This window comes from Neopelma chrysocephalum, unplaced genomic scaffold, assembly GCF_003984885.1.
Source record: "Neopelma chrysocephalum unplaced genomic scaffold, ASM398488v2 Primary Assembly neopelma1_96821, whole genome shotgun sequence".
NCBI lineage: Eukaryota > Metazoa > Chordata > Aves > Passeriformes > Pipridae > Neopelma > Neopelma chrysocephalum.
Genome location: NW_020925465.1, coordinates 1,139,602 through 1,156,371, shown reverse-complemented (window position 1 = coordinate 1,156,371; position 16,770 = coordinate 1,139,602). Strand labels below are relative to the sequence as shown.

The 16,770-nt window shown below is 42.8% G+C and overlaps 1 protein-coding gene across 6 annotated transcripts; it reads right to left on the bottom strand.

The window, feature by feature from the left end:
• Positions 1-325: 325 nt before the first annotated feature.
• CLTA (clathrin light chain A) lies at positions 326-15,976 on the bottom strand. Of its 6 annotated transcripts, none has more exons than XM_027670284.1 (7): positions 15,733-15,976; positions 7,938-7,975; positions 5,951-6,068; positions 4,482-4,593; positions 3,040-3,093; positions 1,795-1,830; positions 326-769 (listed from the first exon to the last, which is right to left on the bottom strand). In XM_027670284.1, exons 1-7 carry the CDS (start codon positions 15,941-15,943, stop codon positions 598-600), a joined length of 741 nt encoding a protein of 246 aa, XP_027526085.1. In that variant the 5' UTR covers positions 15,944-15,976; the 3' UTR covers positions 326-597. The 6 variants fall into 6 exon arrangements, with proteins under 6 accessions (XP_027526085.1, XP_027526087.1, XP_027526089.1 ...); XM_027670286.1 differs by having other exon boundaries at positions 5,951-6,065; positions 15,733-15,969; XM_027670288.1 differs by lacking the exon at positions 3,040-3,093.
• Positions 15,977-16,770: the final 794 nt, after the last annotated feature.

The window sequence follows — 16,770 nt, the reverse complement described above, 5'->3', positions numbered from 1 at the left end:
CTGCAGAAGTCAGTGTCCTCAGTTCCACTGGAACAGAGATAAGCTCCTTAACAAGCCTGCTGCTGCAGTTTCCTAGAGCTTTTATCTGGTGTGATAAATTGGATAGGGGAGCAGTTTTTAAACTAAAGCCCTCAAGAGCTTTAAGAAAGCTTAATGAAACAAGCAGGACAGCCTCGCAGAGACCAGGAGCACTGCTGTCTGGACTAGTCACCAACAAGGTGAAATCACTAGCCATTATGAGAAATGTTTTCTCACACCCAATTCAAACACCAACGGTCAAAAGGGAGCAGGACACCACCTTAATTCATCCAAAGTCAACAACACATTTTGCTGTTTAACAGATCTTTAATATCAGTAATGTGGGAAGTGACACCTCAGTGCACAACAGCACAGAGACTACAGTTTTGGAGGTTCTCCCATTTCAGACACAGAAAGGAAACATTGGGAAGAACATGCAATCAAACAATGATCAGATCTAGATACATCATGATGTTGTCCAAAAAAACACATTGAAACAATTAATCAAATTACTGCAAACATAGCTTCTCTGAGTAAGGTTAAGATATTGCATTTGTAGTGTTTCCATTGAGCTTTGCTTCAGCGAACCAGCGGAGCCTGCTTGAGTGAGATGAGGACTGAACGCATGCGAGACACATCTTTTGCCTGCTTACTAGACTTGGGATTAAAGTCACAGAGCTGAGCCACACGTTCCCACTCAGTGCCCGGACAAACGTCTTCTGCATCATTCACAAAGGCTTCTTCAGCTGCCCTAAAAGCAATGCAATGCACTTTGTGTTAATGCCCAGCATATAAGGCACTCCTTCCCTCTTACAGGATGCAGTTTCTTTCATAAGAATGTGACCTGACAGCTGTTTGTGGACATTATGGCCACATAAGATCCCCCTGCCCCAATCCTGGAGATGAAAGTAGATTGCAATAGTATGCTATGCACAAGCAGTGCTGAGGTTTGCTGTGTAAAATGTTGGAATACAGGTGTTTGGTTTTAAGAACAGTCATTGAGTCTTTGCCTAAGGAGTCGCCACACAAACTGACAGGAAGTAAGGTACTTCTATGTAGGCATTTTATTTATGGAGAAGTGCCCAGGTCTTAACTAGTTAAGACCCTGCCACTTGATGGCTTATATTGGACATTTGCCAACTGGAAATTTACAACTGCCTGTGAGCATATCTTAAAACAGATTCCATTTGAGGATTTAAATCAGCCCCAAGGCCTACAGGCCATCATAAAACTATCTGCTGATGATTCCAATGCTGCAGTGAAGCAGCATGAATCATAAGAAATTTGTTATGAATCCCATGCTTGTGAGTGCTATAGACTACGGTGTATTTTGGCAGAGGAGATGACTCGTTTGCAGTCAGCTCACAGAATAAATACATTTCCACTGCTCTCACCCTACGGAGACTCTAAGGAGGCTTTGTATATTATGTACAGGTTAGTGCCAGTGGCTTCCAGCTGTATTATTTTAGCATTTCTATGCTGCCAATAGCATTGCTTCAACACAGGGATAACACTCCAGCATCTAGTTTACGTGAACTGTGGGGCCCTGGTAGCTGCCTGAGTGCAAGAGCAATAAGCATCAAGAGATCAAACCAAATCCATCTACTCCAACAAGCAGTACAGAGAAAGCAGTGAAAATGACTCTCCCATGAGGGTTCAGCACTATTCACAGGGATGATAAGGTTACAGACACCACTGAAGACAAGGATCACTACAACACTGCTACTTTATGTGACATGACACTTTTAAGGGGCAGTGAAGATTTTTTTACTTAACTGTTCTAGGCTGTAGCAAGGATGATTTATGTTTGTGCTTAAAGGTGAAGAGAAGAAAAGAAACAAGGAGAGAAAGTTTAAGTCAGATATAGAAAATGAGAATGAGTTTAATGCAGATGATTAGCTGGCTGAACATGCACTAGTAGCTTAGCCTACATTCAGGAAACAGGCAGCCAGTTTTATTATGCAGCACTTACACTGCACATTTGCATTGGACATATGAAAATAAGGGTTTTACTGAAAAAAAAAAATCTAACAAAATCAACTCCAGAAGACTTCAGAAAAGTTAAACACCACCTGTAAGTCCATCATTTCACAAGTCTTGGTTTACATCCACCTACAGTTAGCTAATGAATTCCACACTGAACCTTCAGTATCAATCCAGTCAAAGCCGCAACACGGCTCACCAGTACACCTTCTAAAGGTGTCACCTTACAATCTGTGACGTCCATCTTTTAATTCAAGTCTACAAATTAAAGGAAGAAATTAAAATACATGAACAAGCCAATGACCACTGCATTCCTTCTACCCCTTGGAAACAAGCATACTCACTGGGGCTTGAAAGTCATGGCTGTGTTCTTATTGACCCATTAGACTGGCAAAACATCTACACAGAGCTGCTCCTAAATGTTTTCCCAGCAGTTTTTGCTGATTTTCCATGCCACCTTCTTGTACTTTTCATCTGTTCTCTTAACAGTCCCCCCTATTTCTACATGCACATGCCTCTTCTACCCTGATTCATGTCAGATGATTCCTTTCTACCTTCCTTGGCTTACAGAGCTTTATGTGCAAGCATTGCTTGAGTATTTTTCTGATTATGTAGGCAAATGAGCACAGGTCAGGTGCTCAATGCCTATTACAGACTTAAACACTGCTTTTCTGTGGAAGGACTAAATACAGCATCCATGTGAAACTGCAGTCTCTAACCCACATACCCAGCAAAGCATCTTGCTAAGCAGTGTTCACTGGCCTGGAACCAACTGTAAACCCCTATGTCATTACCAAAATTCCAGTGGTATGTATACTACAAGACTTAATCTGAAAGTGCTACTTTGAGCAGCATATACAAGAAAACTGCACTTAATACTGCAGATCAGAGTCGGTCCAAAAAGTAAAGGCTATTTACTTATATGAGCTTGTACTGCCCTGAAATATTCAGAATTCACCTTAAGACACTCAGCACTACTTCTGATCCTCCTTAGTATCTCGTTGACTAGCAAACAGAATTAGTAGTTAAGCAACATACACATAACCAATCACGTCAGCGAAGGGTTGTTTGTAGAAAGCTTCATCTGCCACCCTAGGTAGCAAGTAGTCCAACAGGCAGGCAAGCAGGCAGGAGAAAAGAGATAAGGATGAGAAGTACAGAACACAGCTGAAGGCAGTTTTAACAAGCACATTAACCTTGCATCACCTGGACTTACTGTAACAGGAAAGCAGTTACCACATGGAATATATTAATTAAGCCATTGATCAGAGGAGCAACACAAAAGTTCTGCTACATCCTAGAAGTGTGGACCAGCTAGTTGAGGACCAGAGCTCCAGTGTTAGCATTAGACTACTTCCAGTGAACAGAAACTACCATCAGGCAAGAGATCTCACCAGGCTCATGAGAATGCCAAACACTCCTGCACAACATTTGTTTAATGGGCCCTGCTCCAGAGTCCATATCCTGCACTCAAACACTGGCCATAATAAAGCTGTGGGGGTATCATGAGCTCTGGCCACCAACTAGGAAAGTACCGATCCTGTTTCCCTTTCTGGCCCAACAAAAAGATAGTGGATTCCTCAGTGAATGGAAGTGGCAAAGCCATAATTCTGTAGGCAGTGTAAGCCTACTCTTCTTTCTAAAGGAAGAAAGGAGTCTACCTAGGACTCCACTTACTAAAGACAACCCTGATGGCCATTTTCAAAGAAAAATGGTGTTTCAAAAAAAACTCCAACCAACCAAACAAAACAGCAGTTCAGCTTGACGTCTGTGAGTTCCCAAAGTATAAAGCAGTCCTGATGACTACCTGGACAGAATGAAGCAGAAATCTAAGTGGTGTTACATCAGTACTATCACATTTACCTTTACACAGGCTTGAAGCCAAAATTCCACAGGGAACCTCAGAAAGTGTAAGAGCTTACTGGACCAGCAGCCAAGTCATTAGTTTCTGCCACAGGGCCCATAATTAGATAATTCAAACCACCACAGTCAGCATTTAGTTTTTCACTAGTAGAAGTGACTCACAGTATTTCTGAAACACTTGCAAAAGGAGCGGCAAAAGGTTTTAACATATAAATAATTTGTAGCAATGTCTAACTAGAACTCCATTTCTACGTGTTCTACAGATGGCAATAAGAATGCTGGTCTCGGGGTAGGTAAATGCTGAAATCACTGAAGGCCTGTGCAGCTAGGAGCATGCCAACAAGTGGATAGAGTAAAACATTTTCTGACCATGTTAAAACTTTGTGTCTTAAGGAATCTTCAGTGATTCTGGATCATTCTTTAACGCCTCCTCTTGCTATTCTTGGACATTTAATCTAGATTCCTTAAAAAAACCTAAAATGATAGTTAGTAGGAGTGTTTATTTTAACGATCCGAAGGACTAGCGCCTTAGGACATACCAGAGGTATTCTAACCTCCCTCTCCAGTTATTTTCATATCCAGTACTGTAACTCTTCCAATGGCTGGAGAAACTTTACCTGTTACTGGCTTTTGTTTTCTCAAGCTTTTCATCTTGCCTTGCATACCACTCTTCCAACTCCTTTATTGCTTTCTCTTTCCATTCTGCTTCCTGCTTTCGTGAGTTTGCATCTGAAGATTTAAGAATTGATTTGTCAGTCGTGTTTGTTCCAGACATAAATTATTAACATTTCAAATGACAGCTCAGGATGCACTCTAGTGCAGACAGTTGCTTCATTTACTCAGATAAAGGTAAGGTGATTTCCTGATTTATGCTATGAGAATTCTAAATACTATGAACATTCAAAGGATTAGCTAAACAGAATTCCTGTGCTGCATAACTGGGACAGTCCACTTCAGTTCAGGATAGTGTTGTATTTGTAGAGATTTCTAGACTAGTTCAGATTCAGTAAGTCTGTTGGTCTGCAAACTGCTCAAACCTTGCTATGCCAGTACTAGAACAAACCTCATCAAACTTTGCCACTTTAGACAAAGTGAGGGAATCTGGCACTCAGCATACTTTCACAACAACCTACAATTCAAGACAAGCTCATCTGCTGTAACTAGCCCAAAAGAGAAGCAACAGGGTCAGCTCTGTCCAGAACCACATTTTACAGAAGTTTCTATCCTAACAATTTCAAGCAAAGGCTCCTCCACAATGCAAGTGAAAAGCATACCAGTTTATAGGCTCTTAGATGCTGTGCATGGGTAGGTATCACTGCATTTAGTTTAGTTAGTAATCCACTACTGTCTTAATTTAGCTATTAGATTAAGATCCATGTGGCAACAGATGGCCTCAGCGATTACAAAATAAGCAATCTTTATACTTTGGAAAAAAGTACTGAGGACTGCAGTATTTATTTATTATTATTATTATCTTGTTTTACTTACAAAAGCTGTTCATTTTCTGTCAGCTTATCTGTAAGTACAGATTCAGAGAGCCACTTGCTTGCTGACTTCCACACCAGTATTAAGTCTGCTTGCTGGAACACTCATCCAGACTTGCTGCTCAAACTCAAGAAGCATGTTAAGACTTGGAAGAGGCAGAGCCATGGCTGAGAAATTCACTGCTTAAGAATCACAGAATGGCTTGGGTTGGAAGAGGCCTTAAAGATCATCTAGTTCTAAGTCCCCTGCCATGGGCAGGGACACCTTCCACTAGACCAGACTGCTCGAAGTCCCTTTCAACCTGGGATGGGGCATCCACAGCTTCTCTGGGCAACCTGTGCCAGTGCCTCACCACTCTCACAGTAAAGGATTTCTTCCTAATAGCTAATCCAAACCTATCCTCTTTCAGTTTAAAGCCATTATAAAATGGTAAAAAGTCCCTTGTAAAAAGTCCCTCTCCCGCTCTCCTGTTGGTCCACTTTAGGTACTGGAAGGCTGCTTTAAGTTCTCCCCAGACCCTTCTCTTCTCCAAGGTGAACAACCCCAACTCTCTCGGCCTGAGAACAGCTGATGCCAAGTTACGCACAAATACCTTCCTTACCAAGTTGCTCCAGGCGTTCCTTTTGCTCCTCTCTCCACTTACGAATACTTTCTGGTTCTGACTGCAGTCGATCTGCTTGGGATATGGCAGCATAGCAGTTTGTAGGACCATTAGCCTCCTCAGAGAAAAGGAACAGTAAAGTCATTTATACAGGACAACTGAACATTTCAGACAAGTGCCTACAAGCTATGCAAAATTAGTCTCTGTTTGAACTGAGCCCATTCATCTGATGTTATAACACACTTCCACCATTAATAGGAAAAACATCTTGCCACAAATTACATCAGGACTGAAGGAAATTAAAACAGGACTGTCTCAGAAATCAAATAAAAATTCAGGATGACTGGCAAGACAAGCACCACAAGTACTTAGTGGCAGAGCACTAAGCCTGAAGAACACAGAAGACAATGCCTAGCGCCTTACTATACAGTTGTAAGCCTAGATATTATCCAAGTTCATTTCACCTTAAATTTTTGCTGTGAAAGTAATTTATTATTTTGTGCATAGGAGTTCAAAATATTCCCTGCAACTTACTTGTCTACATCAGAGACATCTGTAAACCTAACAGATACATTACAAAATTTGGATTGCTGTGTGCAGCTTATAACACTAGAGGCATTTCAATATTTAAGCATCAAAACAGGGTGAGTACTAGCACACTTTGTACTATATAATAACTCAAAGATTTGCAATGAATAGTGCTATCATTAATACATTGAATTCACAAAGCTAATCAATATTGTGCTATTTGATATAGAGGATACTCCAAATTTAACAATTTCTATTGCTTCATCCTACCCTTAACAGAGCTAAGAAATACCTCTCCTGAGAGTACCAGATTGACTGCAGTTAACAACAGATTTATTTGGCTGTGCCTTGCCCCTCTTTGGACCTCCTGTACTCCTCAATGAAGGAATAAAGCAAACAGAAGGAGCTAGCCTGGTGCAACACCACCAGGCTTCATATTCCATCCAAAGCAAAATATACTGGCCAGCTGCAAAGCCAACTAATAGCTAAAACAAAAGTTATGTATAGACCATTCAGTCCATTTTTCCTCATAAAGAGGAAGCTCTATCAACCAAAGCAACTGTTCTCTTAGAATTTCAAACACAAAATCAAGGTATTTCATCTACCCTCTGTTGTATAAGGAAGCACAAAGGGCCAATAAAATACAATTTTCCCATCAATCTCACAGCAGTGCTGAGGATATAGAAATATTAGCAGCAATGAAAGTGGCTTGTGTCTCCACAAAGCTCCACATTCACTTAAAACTCTAAGGAGAAGTAAGTAGCTCATATGTTGCTTCCTCCCCAAGCATTCATTTAATCAGGGCTAACCAGCCAACTGTGACAGCAGGCAATGACAATGCCTTGGACAAACTGGTGTGAAATTCAGTTACAACACAGTGATTGCCTTAGCATGCCTCATTCCTCCCTGACACTAATAAAGCAGGTATCTCCTCCTGTTGTCATTACCATGGCTGTCCAACATGCTTTCATATTCTGATTGAGCTATTTAGCCACCAGCTTAATTTCATGCAACTCTATGTCACTAAGAAATGAGTAATGTTTTCAGTCAGCTCATTGTAAGACCAATCTCAATAAGACAACCAGGATGCATGAATTATCTTTAAAGAGCAAGCAAATCTGAAAACTCTGCCTTAAACTAGGTAATCAGAGCAAGCTTTTAGCTTATCAGTGGCAAGTCAATGTGAAGCCATATAACAGAGCCTGTCAGCCTGCTTTACAGTGCTTATGTACTACTAAGCCACAATTCAAACTAGAGGCAACTTAAAGCAGCAGTCCAAGTTCAGAAGAGGGGCATATTAAGAGCATTGACAACTTTATGAGAGGAGCTACTTGAAGTTCCTTTTCAGAGATGAGACAAAAGTACATTAGACATAATAAATAGGAAGTGTTAGTCTATATTAAGGTAAAGTTCTCAGAGTAGAACAGCACATTCTCAGTATGGAATACTTCTATCTTACCTGAGAGACATCCCCGTTAACCACTCCATCAACAGCATCTGCAAAGAGGTGACTTGTTTAGTCATTTGAGAAAAGACAGAACAGCCAGATTTACTGATTTCAGTAACTTGTATGAAAAGCTTTACTAGAGTATCTAATGTGAGAGTTGTGAAAATGAGTGCTCCTTGATACCCTACAGGACACTTCCTTTTCCCTGCACTTTTCTGGACAGGCATGAAAAACCAGGTGGGCCATCATTTTGCGAACCAGTAACACGAGGGCATTTCTTCATCATAAGATCCTGCTTCAAACTGTATAAACAGTAGAGCTGATACTGCTGAGAAGCTGCTTCAGTGTTCCAAAGATACTCCCACTTTCTCCTCCCAGTCTTACAAGCTGACTACTGTACAACTGTTCCAAAGTTAAAATGGATGACTGTCACTGTTTCAGTGTCTACTTGGAAGATTAATAATCCGGCAGCCAACACTAAGTAATTCTTATCCTAGTCTGGTTACATCCTAATCAGCTCAAAAGATATAGCTAACATTCCTAGCAGTCACCTCTCTGCTACCATCTGTGATGACATATCGGTAGCTTCCTACTTCAGCTGCAGCATTATCATCTCTGAAGTGACACTGGCAATTGAGCCTCTGATAAGCTACAGAACCTTAAAATTTCACCTTATTAAAACAGACATAGGGAACACATGTCAGTTGTGAGATAAACTTCTAAGTTTGTGAAACTATTTAAATCTCCGGACTACACAAAATACACCAAGATTTTCAAGAACCGCTAAATCTCAGCAGGGCATCTCTCTGGAGCAACATCACATAACATCTGCTTGCATGATACACCAAGTATCTCTCACCTGCAGTGCCACCATGGATAAGCTTATCACACAGAAGTCTTTCCACCATCTTAATACACCCTCTTCAGTGAAAGAAGTGACTGTACCAAGCCCACACTACAGTAAGCAGAAATATTAAGTTATTTTGCACCATCTTCTTAAAAAAAGATAGCTGATCCACGTAAAACTAAGAGCATTATGCTCCTGTATCTTTTGTTTCTTTATGGCTAGGGGTGTGCCAGTTTCGTGCTACCAGTGTTAATGGCACACAAGAAGCTCTTCGTACTCCCTTACCAGGGAAGTAGGCAAGTATTTTAAGTCTTTATCCCTGAGCCATGAATAGCAATCATTAACTGTGCTAGATAGAGGACTGTACATTCATCAGTTCAAGAATGGCAGCTAAGTTGGAAGACACATAGTTACTAACTTCCGTAGAGGAAGACTCAAGTTAACAAAAATTAGCTTTTCAGTTATTTTCAGAGAACCTAGTATTTTATAACTAGTCTCCTATATCTCAAAGATGGTCACTACTTTGTCTGATTGCTACTCCTCTGCAAGGTACAGGAGCCTTTTTGAAGACAAAAATCACCAGCTAGGCAAGAGGGCTTTTAAGTTCTGAAGATGCTTTTAGGAACAGTGGTAATACAATGAAGTTTTCTTGTCACACCAACAGACGCTCATTACGGTCTTCACTACTCAGGCTGGTAGACCGAGGTAAAAAGAACAACATCACTGCCAAGGGCTGCAGCTCAGATGAAACAGATGGTTTGTCTTAGGGCCATTTTTCTTCTGCACAGAAACAGCCACTAACTGGCACTGAGCTGTTTCCAGAGGGCAACCAGGTCAGAGGCATTAAAAGTATCAGAACAAACTTCCCATCTGTTTTGAGCTCCCTAGAACTTGTGATTAACATGCAGAGTCAGCATGCTGACTGAGCATACTGCAAGCAGAAGAGGAAATGGAACTGTACCAGCATGCTGTCATATGCCAATACAAGTATGGCAATTGGAACAAAACCAATAGTCAAACATCCCTTCACTTCAGCTCTCCAGTCTCAGTGCTTGTATAATTAAGTATGAAGTCTATAAAAGCTGTTTGCCAGCCTTCATATGAATAACTAATGCTAGTTGTGTATCAGATATTTTTGTGCAATTTCATAACTGACTTCTTGCAGAAAAACTCTAAATACTGGTACTGCCATCATAACGTTTTCATCGGCCCTGAACGAGACCCCTCTACTGGCTTCAGAGTTCATCCAATTCTATCACAGTATTGCACCTTGAAGCTCCTGAAGTTAACATTCCACATTTAGAACTATCCCTTTCTAAGTAATGATCAATATTCCTTGTTGCTTGCTTCTGAACTTAAGATAAAGCTTTATGTCTAAGGACACTGTCCAAATGAACATGTCCAAACACCTACAATTCTGTAACACACGCTGACAATAGGGTAATAGTGAACTTTCACGCAGCAACCCAGACATTTTTTAGAGTCTGGAAGGGTTTGGAGAGGATAAGTCATACCACCTACCTTGCATTCACAGGACAGATGCAACATCCAAGCTTGCCAGAAACAGAAAGCTAGCACCAGGGCCTTCCACATTTACTACAGCTTACAAAAGAAAGAGCTGGGTAGTTTGAAGATAAATACAACCACCAATTTTGTCACTTCAGTCCTAGAAGTCAATTTATGGCCTCAGAGGCTTATCACAATGAAGATCAACTACTGTGAAGGCTACCACTTGCATTAATACCATTCAGTACCACTAGGCCTAACAGGAAGTTTGCTTAGCCTTGTTCACCTGCCTCTCTGAAGTTTTACTCTCAATGTACAAGAGGACTGTTATCAGAAGAGTCAGAGGCAGGGATCTGCAGACAACTGAAACATTTTCTTGTGCTCTTTTAAAATAAAAGTACTTTTAATGAGTTACCTCCAGCATCTCTTTTAAACAGTTAGTATTCTACTCCTTCATTGCTACTTTCAGTGAACAAGTAGCAGTAGTTAAAGCAACAGAAGAACATAACCAAGTGTAATATATTCTGACATAAGGTTAAATAATATCACCACTCAAGGTCTACTTTCCCATCCTTCTTCTTTTGGGCACAGTCATGCTTCCCCTTTACCTACCTCTCAACCATAGACAATAAGAAAGTGGACTTTTCTACAAAGTTTTTGTTTAGATAGTTATGCAAGAACCTGGGGAAGAAATAGTTTTTCTATACCTAACTCACTCACGTGCCTATGTGCAAAATAAAGCTAAGCAGCTTAGGAAGAGTGCTTCTTTCCTGTGTTTTAGTTCTAATCTGCTGTCATATCAAAACCCATTAGAGTTCCCCCATTCTCACGGTAATCAATAAACAAGCACTAAACCACACCTGCAATAACACTGTGCCATAGCAGCTTCTGTAATCTCCCAGGAGATGTAGTATTCTCTTGCAAACCAAAAAATGGGGTTTTCTGCCCTGAGTTTCATAATAATGCAGCATCACTAATACAACTTAAACAGGTACCATTCCTTCATTACACATTTCTTGGTGCTGCCTTAAGGTGCTCTGAAGTATCAGATGCTGACTGCACAGCAAAACCTAGAACTGTTTGGCTGTTCAAATTATTAAGAAAAAATATCAATAGTCACAGACAAGTAACTCTTTTTGTCTGTGGTGCTAATTACAGAGACAGAAGGAATAAATTCGTTGCCAAAAAATTTTCAATTAAATTGATATTCACTTCCTGAAATGCTATTATATGCAGTTTCTTGACAAACACAAAACACAATTAAGTTTCTTAACTGCTAGAGCCTCATGAATGTCTTCGGTAGATGGAGAAATGTCATTCAGTCAAGTTCATATAAAACTAACAGAGTTTGAAAATGTGAAGGCAATGAGACTACTCAGCCTACATTAAACTTTTGTGTGTTTGCATAATTGTTAACATATATAACTGCTTGTCTTGGAATGAAATTTTCCACAGGAAGCTACTCAATAAACTGTCACAAGATTTTTATATTGACATACAGGACCTAGAAGCCACACATTTCCACTTGAACTCACTCTCTCCTGCTCAGAGAACATAGCAAGTGAACTGATATAACCTGAAGACCTAGTACTGTCAGACTGGAGAGAAATTAAGAATTTGACTGTAAATATATATAAACATTGATTTATCACTGAAATCTCATGAAACACCCAGTTACTAATAACTAGGTAACAGCACTGTATTATTTGATTTATACAGCACTTCCCGCTTTCTGAAGCAGTGGTTATGCTTCATCTTTCGTGGGAAATTAGTTTTTCACATGTCCAGGAAGCTTGAACAGGACAGCTCTTTACATAATGAACAGCCTACTGGATCAGGCCACTATTCCAACCCTGACCGCGGCAACATGAAGTGATGCTGTGAGAGACACACGAGCCTGGCGACGCTCTGCCATTCCCCCCATACTCACCCAGTATCCACGATTACAACAATTAACAGAATTCCCAATATTGATATTAACAATCCACAAAGCTCCTGTCCATGTATTTATCTAATCATTTATTAAGAGACTTCAAATTCAAATCTGTTTGTTGATGAGACACTATGATTCTTAAAAGCGTATGTCAAGAAGTTGGTGATTGCTTGTCACAATATTTTGAAGTTAAGATCTTCAAACTTCAGTTGAGAGCTGTCCAAGTTATTTATTACTCTTGGCCCAGTATTTAGAGAGAAAACTTATCCAACTGACCTGTGACCAAGGAGTTCAAAAAAGGTTACGGTTAAAAAAAGTAAATCCACAAATCCCTGATCATTATGCTTAAGCATTTACATAAGAATTAGTATTGTTTCAAAGTCAGATATGGCAACACACTTTCTGAGCCCTTTCTAATAAAGAGTGGTGTGAAACAAGGCTGCGTTCTCGCTCCTACCTTATTCACAGTCTTTTTCAGCATGATGCTCCAAAGGGCCACAGCAGACCTCGATGATCAGGATGGTATCTACATTGGATATCGTACTGATGGAAGCCTATTCAACCTAAGGCGACTGAAGGCCCACACTAAGGCCCTAAACCATCTTGTCCGGGAGCTGCTTTACGCTGATGACGCCGCCCTTGTTGCACACACAGAAGCAGCTCTGCAGCGTTTAACATCCTGCTTTGCAGATGCTGCTGAGCTCTTTGGGCTGGAAGTCAGCTTAAAGAAGATAGAAGTTCTCCATCAACCTGCACCTCAGGAAGTCCTCCATCATCCCCACATCACCATTGGCCAGTCAGAACTCAAATCAGTCCAGCAGTTTAATTACTTAGGCAGCCTCATCTCCTCAGATGGTAAGATTGATGGGGAGATAGACAATAGGTTCGCAAAGGCATATAGTGCTTTTGGAAAACTCCATAAAAGAGTATGGCGTAATAAACACTTGAAGAAAAGTACCAAGATCAGTGTTTACAGAGCCATTGTGCTGTCTACTCTTTTATATGGTTCCGAATCATGGGTCATCTACCGCCACCACCTGCGTCTCCTAGAACGCTTCCATCAACGCTGCCTCAGCACAATCCTAAACATCCACTGGTCAGATTATGTGACCAATACATCTGTTCTTGAACAGGCAGCAATCACAAGTATTGAAGCCATGCTACTGAGAACGCAGCTGCGATGGGCAGGGCACGTCTCCAGGATGAAGGACCAACCACCGCCTCCCTAAGATCCTGCTTTATGCTGAACTTGCCACCGGCTGCCGCAAGAGAGGAGCTCCGAAGAAAAGATACAAGGACTCCCTGAAGCAACAACTCAGCCTCGGGCATACTGATCACCATAACTGGTCTACTCAGGCCTCTAATCGGGAGGCCTGGAGACACACCATTTATAACGCTGCTGATGCTTTTGAGAAAGCACGCAGGATCACCCTTGAGGAGAAAAGACAACGCAGAAAGAATCGAGCCTTGCAGAATATACCATCTAAGGAGTCTTTCTGCTGTGTCTTTTGCAACCAGACTTGCCTTTCTCGTATTGGCCTTTTTAGCCACCAACGTGCTTGCAAGAAAAGTGGGTAGAGCCCTTCCCAAATCTTCGTTCGCGAAGCCTAGCCATGATCTTGAGTATTGTTTCAAGAAGAAATTTGCATTCACCTATTTAATTACAAAACAGCTTAATAAGCTAATATCCACTAGAGACTACAACTGCCTGATATTTATTAAGGTACTGATCAGATTATAGGAAATCTCTAACACAAATGGCAACAGAAGTCATTAGATCATTTGACGCCATGACTGAACCAGTACATTTTGCATTGCTGCAGTCTGCGCCTTTTAACATGGAGGGAGAGAGTACGGGCTCTGACAGTCAACAAATCAATGTTCTGTTAAAAAACAGGATCACCAAAAGTCCACAAGCACCATCTCCCACGCCTATTTAACGGGTCAAAGCTCAAATGCAATTGTAGCACATTCAAGGAAAGATGACATAAAGCTCACACATAGAATTCCCAGATCCTGAGATCATATTACCATATTTATTATTTTATGAACCTCTTTCTAGAGAAAGTTTTCCAATAACACTTCTGCATTTCATGACAAATCAATTGACGTGACTTAATAAAAGATCTCTTGCAAAGCAGTTTAAGAACTACTTTTAGATATCAATTCAATCTAGAAGCATTTAACAGATTGACTTTTTCACAAGGAAATCCTCTGCAATAGTCATGCTGAAGGCATGTAGAGCAGGAATGCCTCTTGCTGGTTCTAGCCCCTTGTGAGAAAGACCAATGACAGAACCTTCTTCAAAGAAATTGGTTCCCCAACATCTACTTTAATGTTCCATTAAGCCAATGTCAGGCATAATGTTTGTCTAAGGCTTTTGAAAGTAAGAAGCAAAGTGTCCACTGTGTCTGTTTCTGCACTACACATAGAATAACGGAAGTCAAATTATGTTTGATACCAAAACAGGATGGTGGTCTGATAACAATTATCCTCATGTTCTAGTGCTGGAGCAAGTTACTCCCTGGTAAACACCCTTTTTCACAGGAAGTATATAAGCTATATGTTTCGGACTCCAGGAATGAGCTGGTCTTAAGGGCAGTGCTACCACTAAATAAGCACTGGGAGCAGCAGGTCTCCATTACTCAGTTTATCTAGTTAAGCTTTATTCCAAGAGATACTATAAACCTGCATCCTCATACGTAAGATACACTGTTAATTTCAGAAATCAGGCTGCAAAATGAAGACTTCATTCTAAAGATGTTCTGACAGGGAACTGGAGAGCAAAGTTATTCAACTTAATTTGAAGAATCAGAGTGGCATCCTCCTGCCGCGAGAAAGGAACGTCATATGAGAACAAATGTGTTCCTGTGGACCTAGTGATAAGCAGAAGCAAGGTCTTCCAAGAGTGTTGGAACATCAACTCCTTTCCAGTCAGAGTTCAGTTAAAACCTTTCATAATGATAAGTGTTTATTCAGGGCTGCTCTGGCTACCATTAGACTAACTGGAAACACGCTGACTTGAAGTTCTCTCCTCTGAACGAGGGTTCTGCAGTGTCAGGTTTGTCACATTCAGTACAAAGGTTACCAAGGAACAAAGGCTAAAGGTTTACTAAAATTAAACATTAGCTTAACTGCTCTCATACTTTAAGACTAAGATAAATCCCGCTGAAGACAAGAAACCCAAGGGGCAGATTTATTCTGCTTTCAGCGGCCCTTCCCTTCAGGCAGGCTCCTGGATTAGAGATCAGCGCCGTTCTCATCGGGATACACCTCGGGCATCTCCAAGAGATACAAACTGCACCCGAGGGAGCAGGGAGGCCGCTCACCTTGTGGCACAGCACACTCGGGACGGCTCTGACCCTCCCGGGGCCACCTTTGGGCAGCCGAGATCTGCTCGGGGCAGGAGCCGGGGCGAGGGTCCCGCCGGCACCGCCCCCGCCCGGACACGGCGCCCCCGAGGGAGAAGGGGAGCCGGGACCCCTCGCCCCCGTCCCCCGCGCAGCCCCCTCAGGGCGTACCGTCGCCGAGGCCCTCGGAATCCTGCAGCGCTTCGGGCACCTCGCCGTTCTCCAGGATGCCGTAGCCCTCGTCGTTCTCGATGCCCGCCATCTCGGTCTCCTGCTGCGCGAGGAAAGCGGCGGCGGGATCCTCCTCGGCGCCGTCGGGCGCCCCGTTGCCGGCCGGCGGCTGCTGCGGCTGCTGGGCACCGAAGAGCTCCATGTCGGCCATGGGGGCGGGCGCGCGCTGCGGCTCCGCACCGCGCCTACGCCGGGCAGCGCGCGGGCGGGAGGAGCGGCTGCGCCAATGAGCGGCCAGCGCTGCCCGCCGTGACCAATCAGCGAGCGGTGGCGGCGGGCTGGCGGAACGCGAGCCAATCAGCTCCCAGAGCGGCGGCGGCGGGCGGGGTCTGTGCCCCGCCGGCCGCAGCCCGGCCCGTGCGGGCCCGCCCTGCCCGGGGAGTCGCGCTCCGCCGGGAGCTGCTGCGGGCGCTGCTGCGGGCCCGCCCGCGCCCCGGACAGGAGTGCGAGCCTGCGGAACGCGTCGGTAAAAACACCGGTTCTTCCCTCTGCGGTGTTTTTTTTTGTGTGCTTCCCGGCATTGGGAAGCTTAAAGCACGGAGTCACAGAGTGGGTCGGGTTGGAAAGGAGCGCTCTGGGTCTTGTGGTCCAACCTCCCTGCTCAAGGAGGGTCATCCCAGAGCACGTGGCACGGGGTTGCGTACGGATGGTTCTTGAATGTCTCCAGTGAGAGAGACTCTGCAACCTGTGCCAGTGTCTCACCGCCCTCGCTGTAAAGAAAATATCTAACCTGGATTTCCCGTTTTTCACTTTGTACCCATTGCTCCTTGTCCTGTCAGTACTGTTCTTGATGAACAGCCCGAGCTTCCTCAGCCTGGCTTCCTACCGGCAATGCTCCAGTCCTGTTATCAACTTCGTGGCCCTCCTCTGGACTTGCTCCATCAGTTCCATGTCCTTCTTATATTGGGGACACCAGAACTGTCTGCAGTACCCCAGGAGGGGTCTCACAAGAGCACAGTAGAGGGGAAGAATCACCTC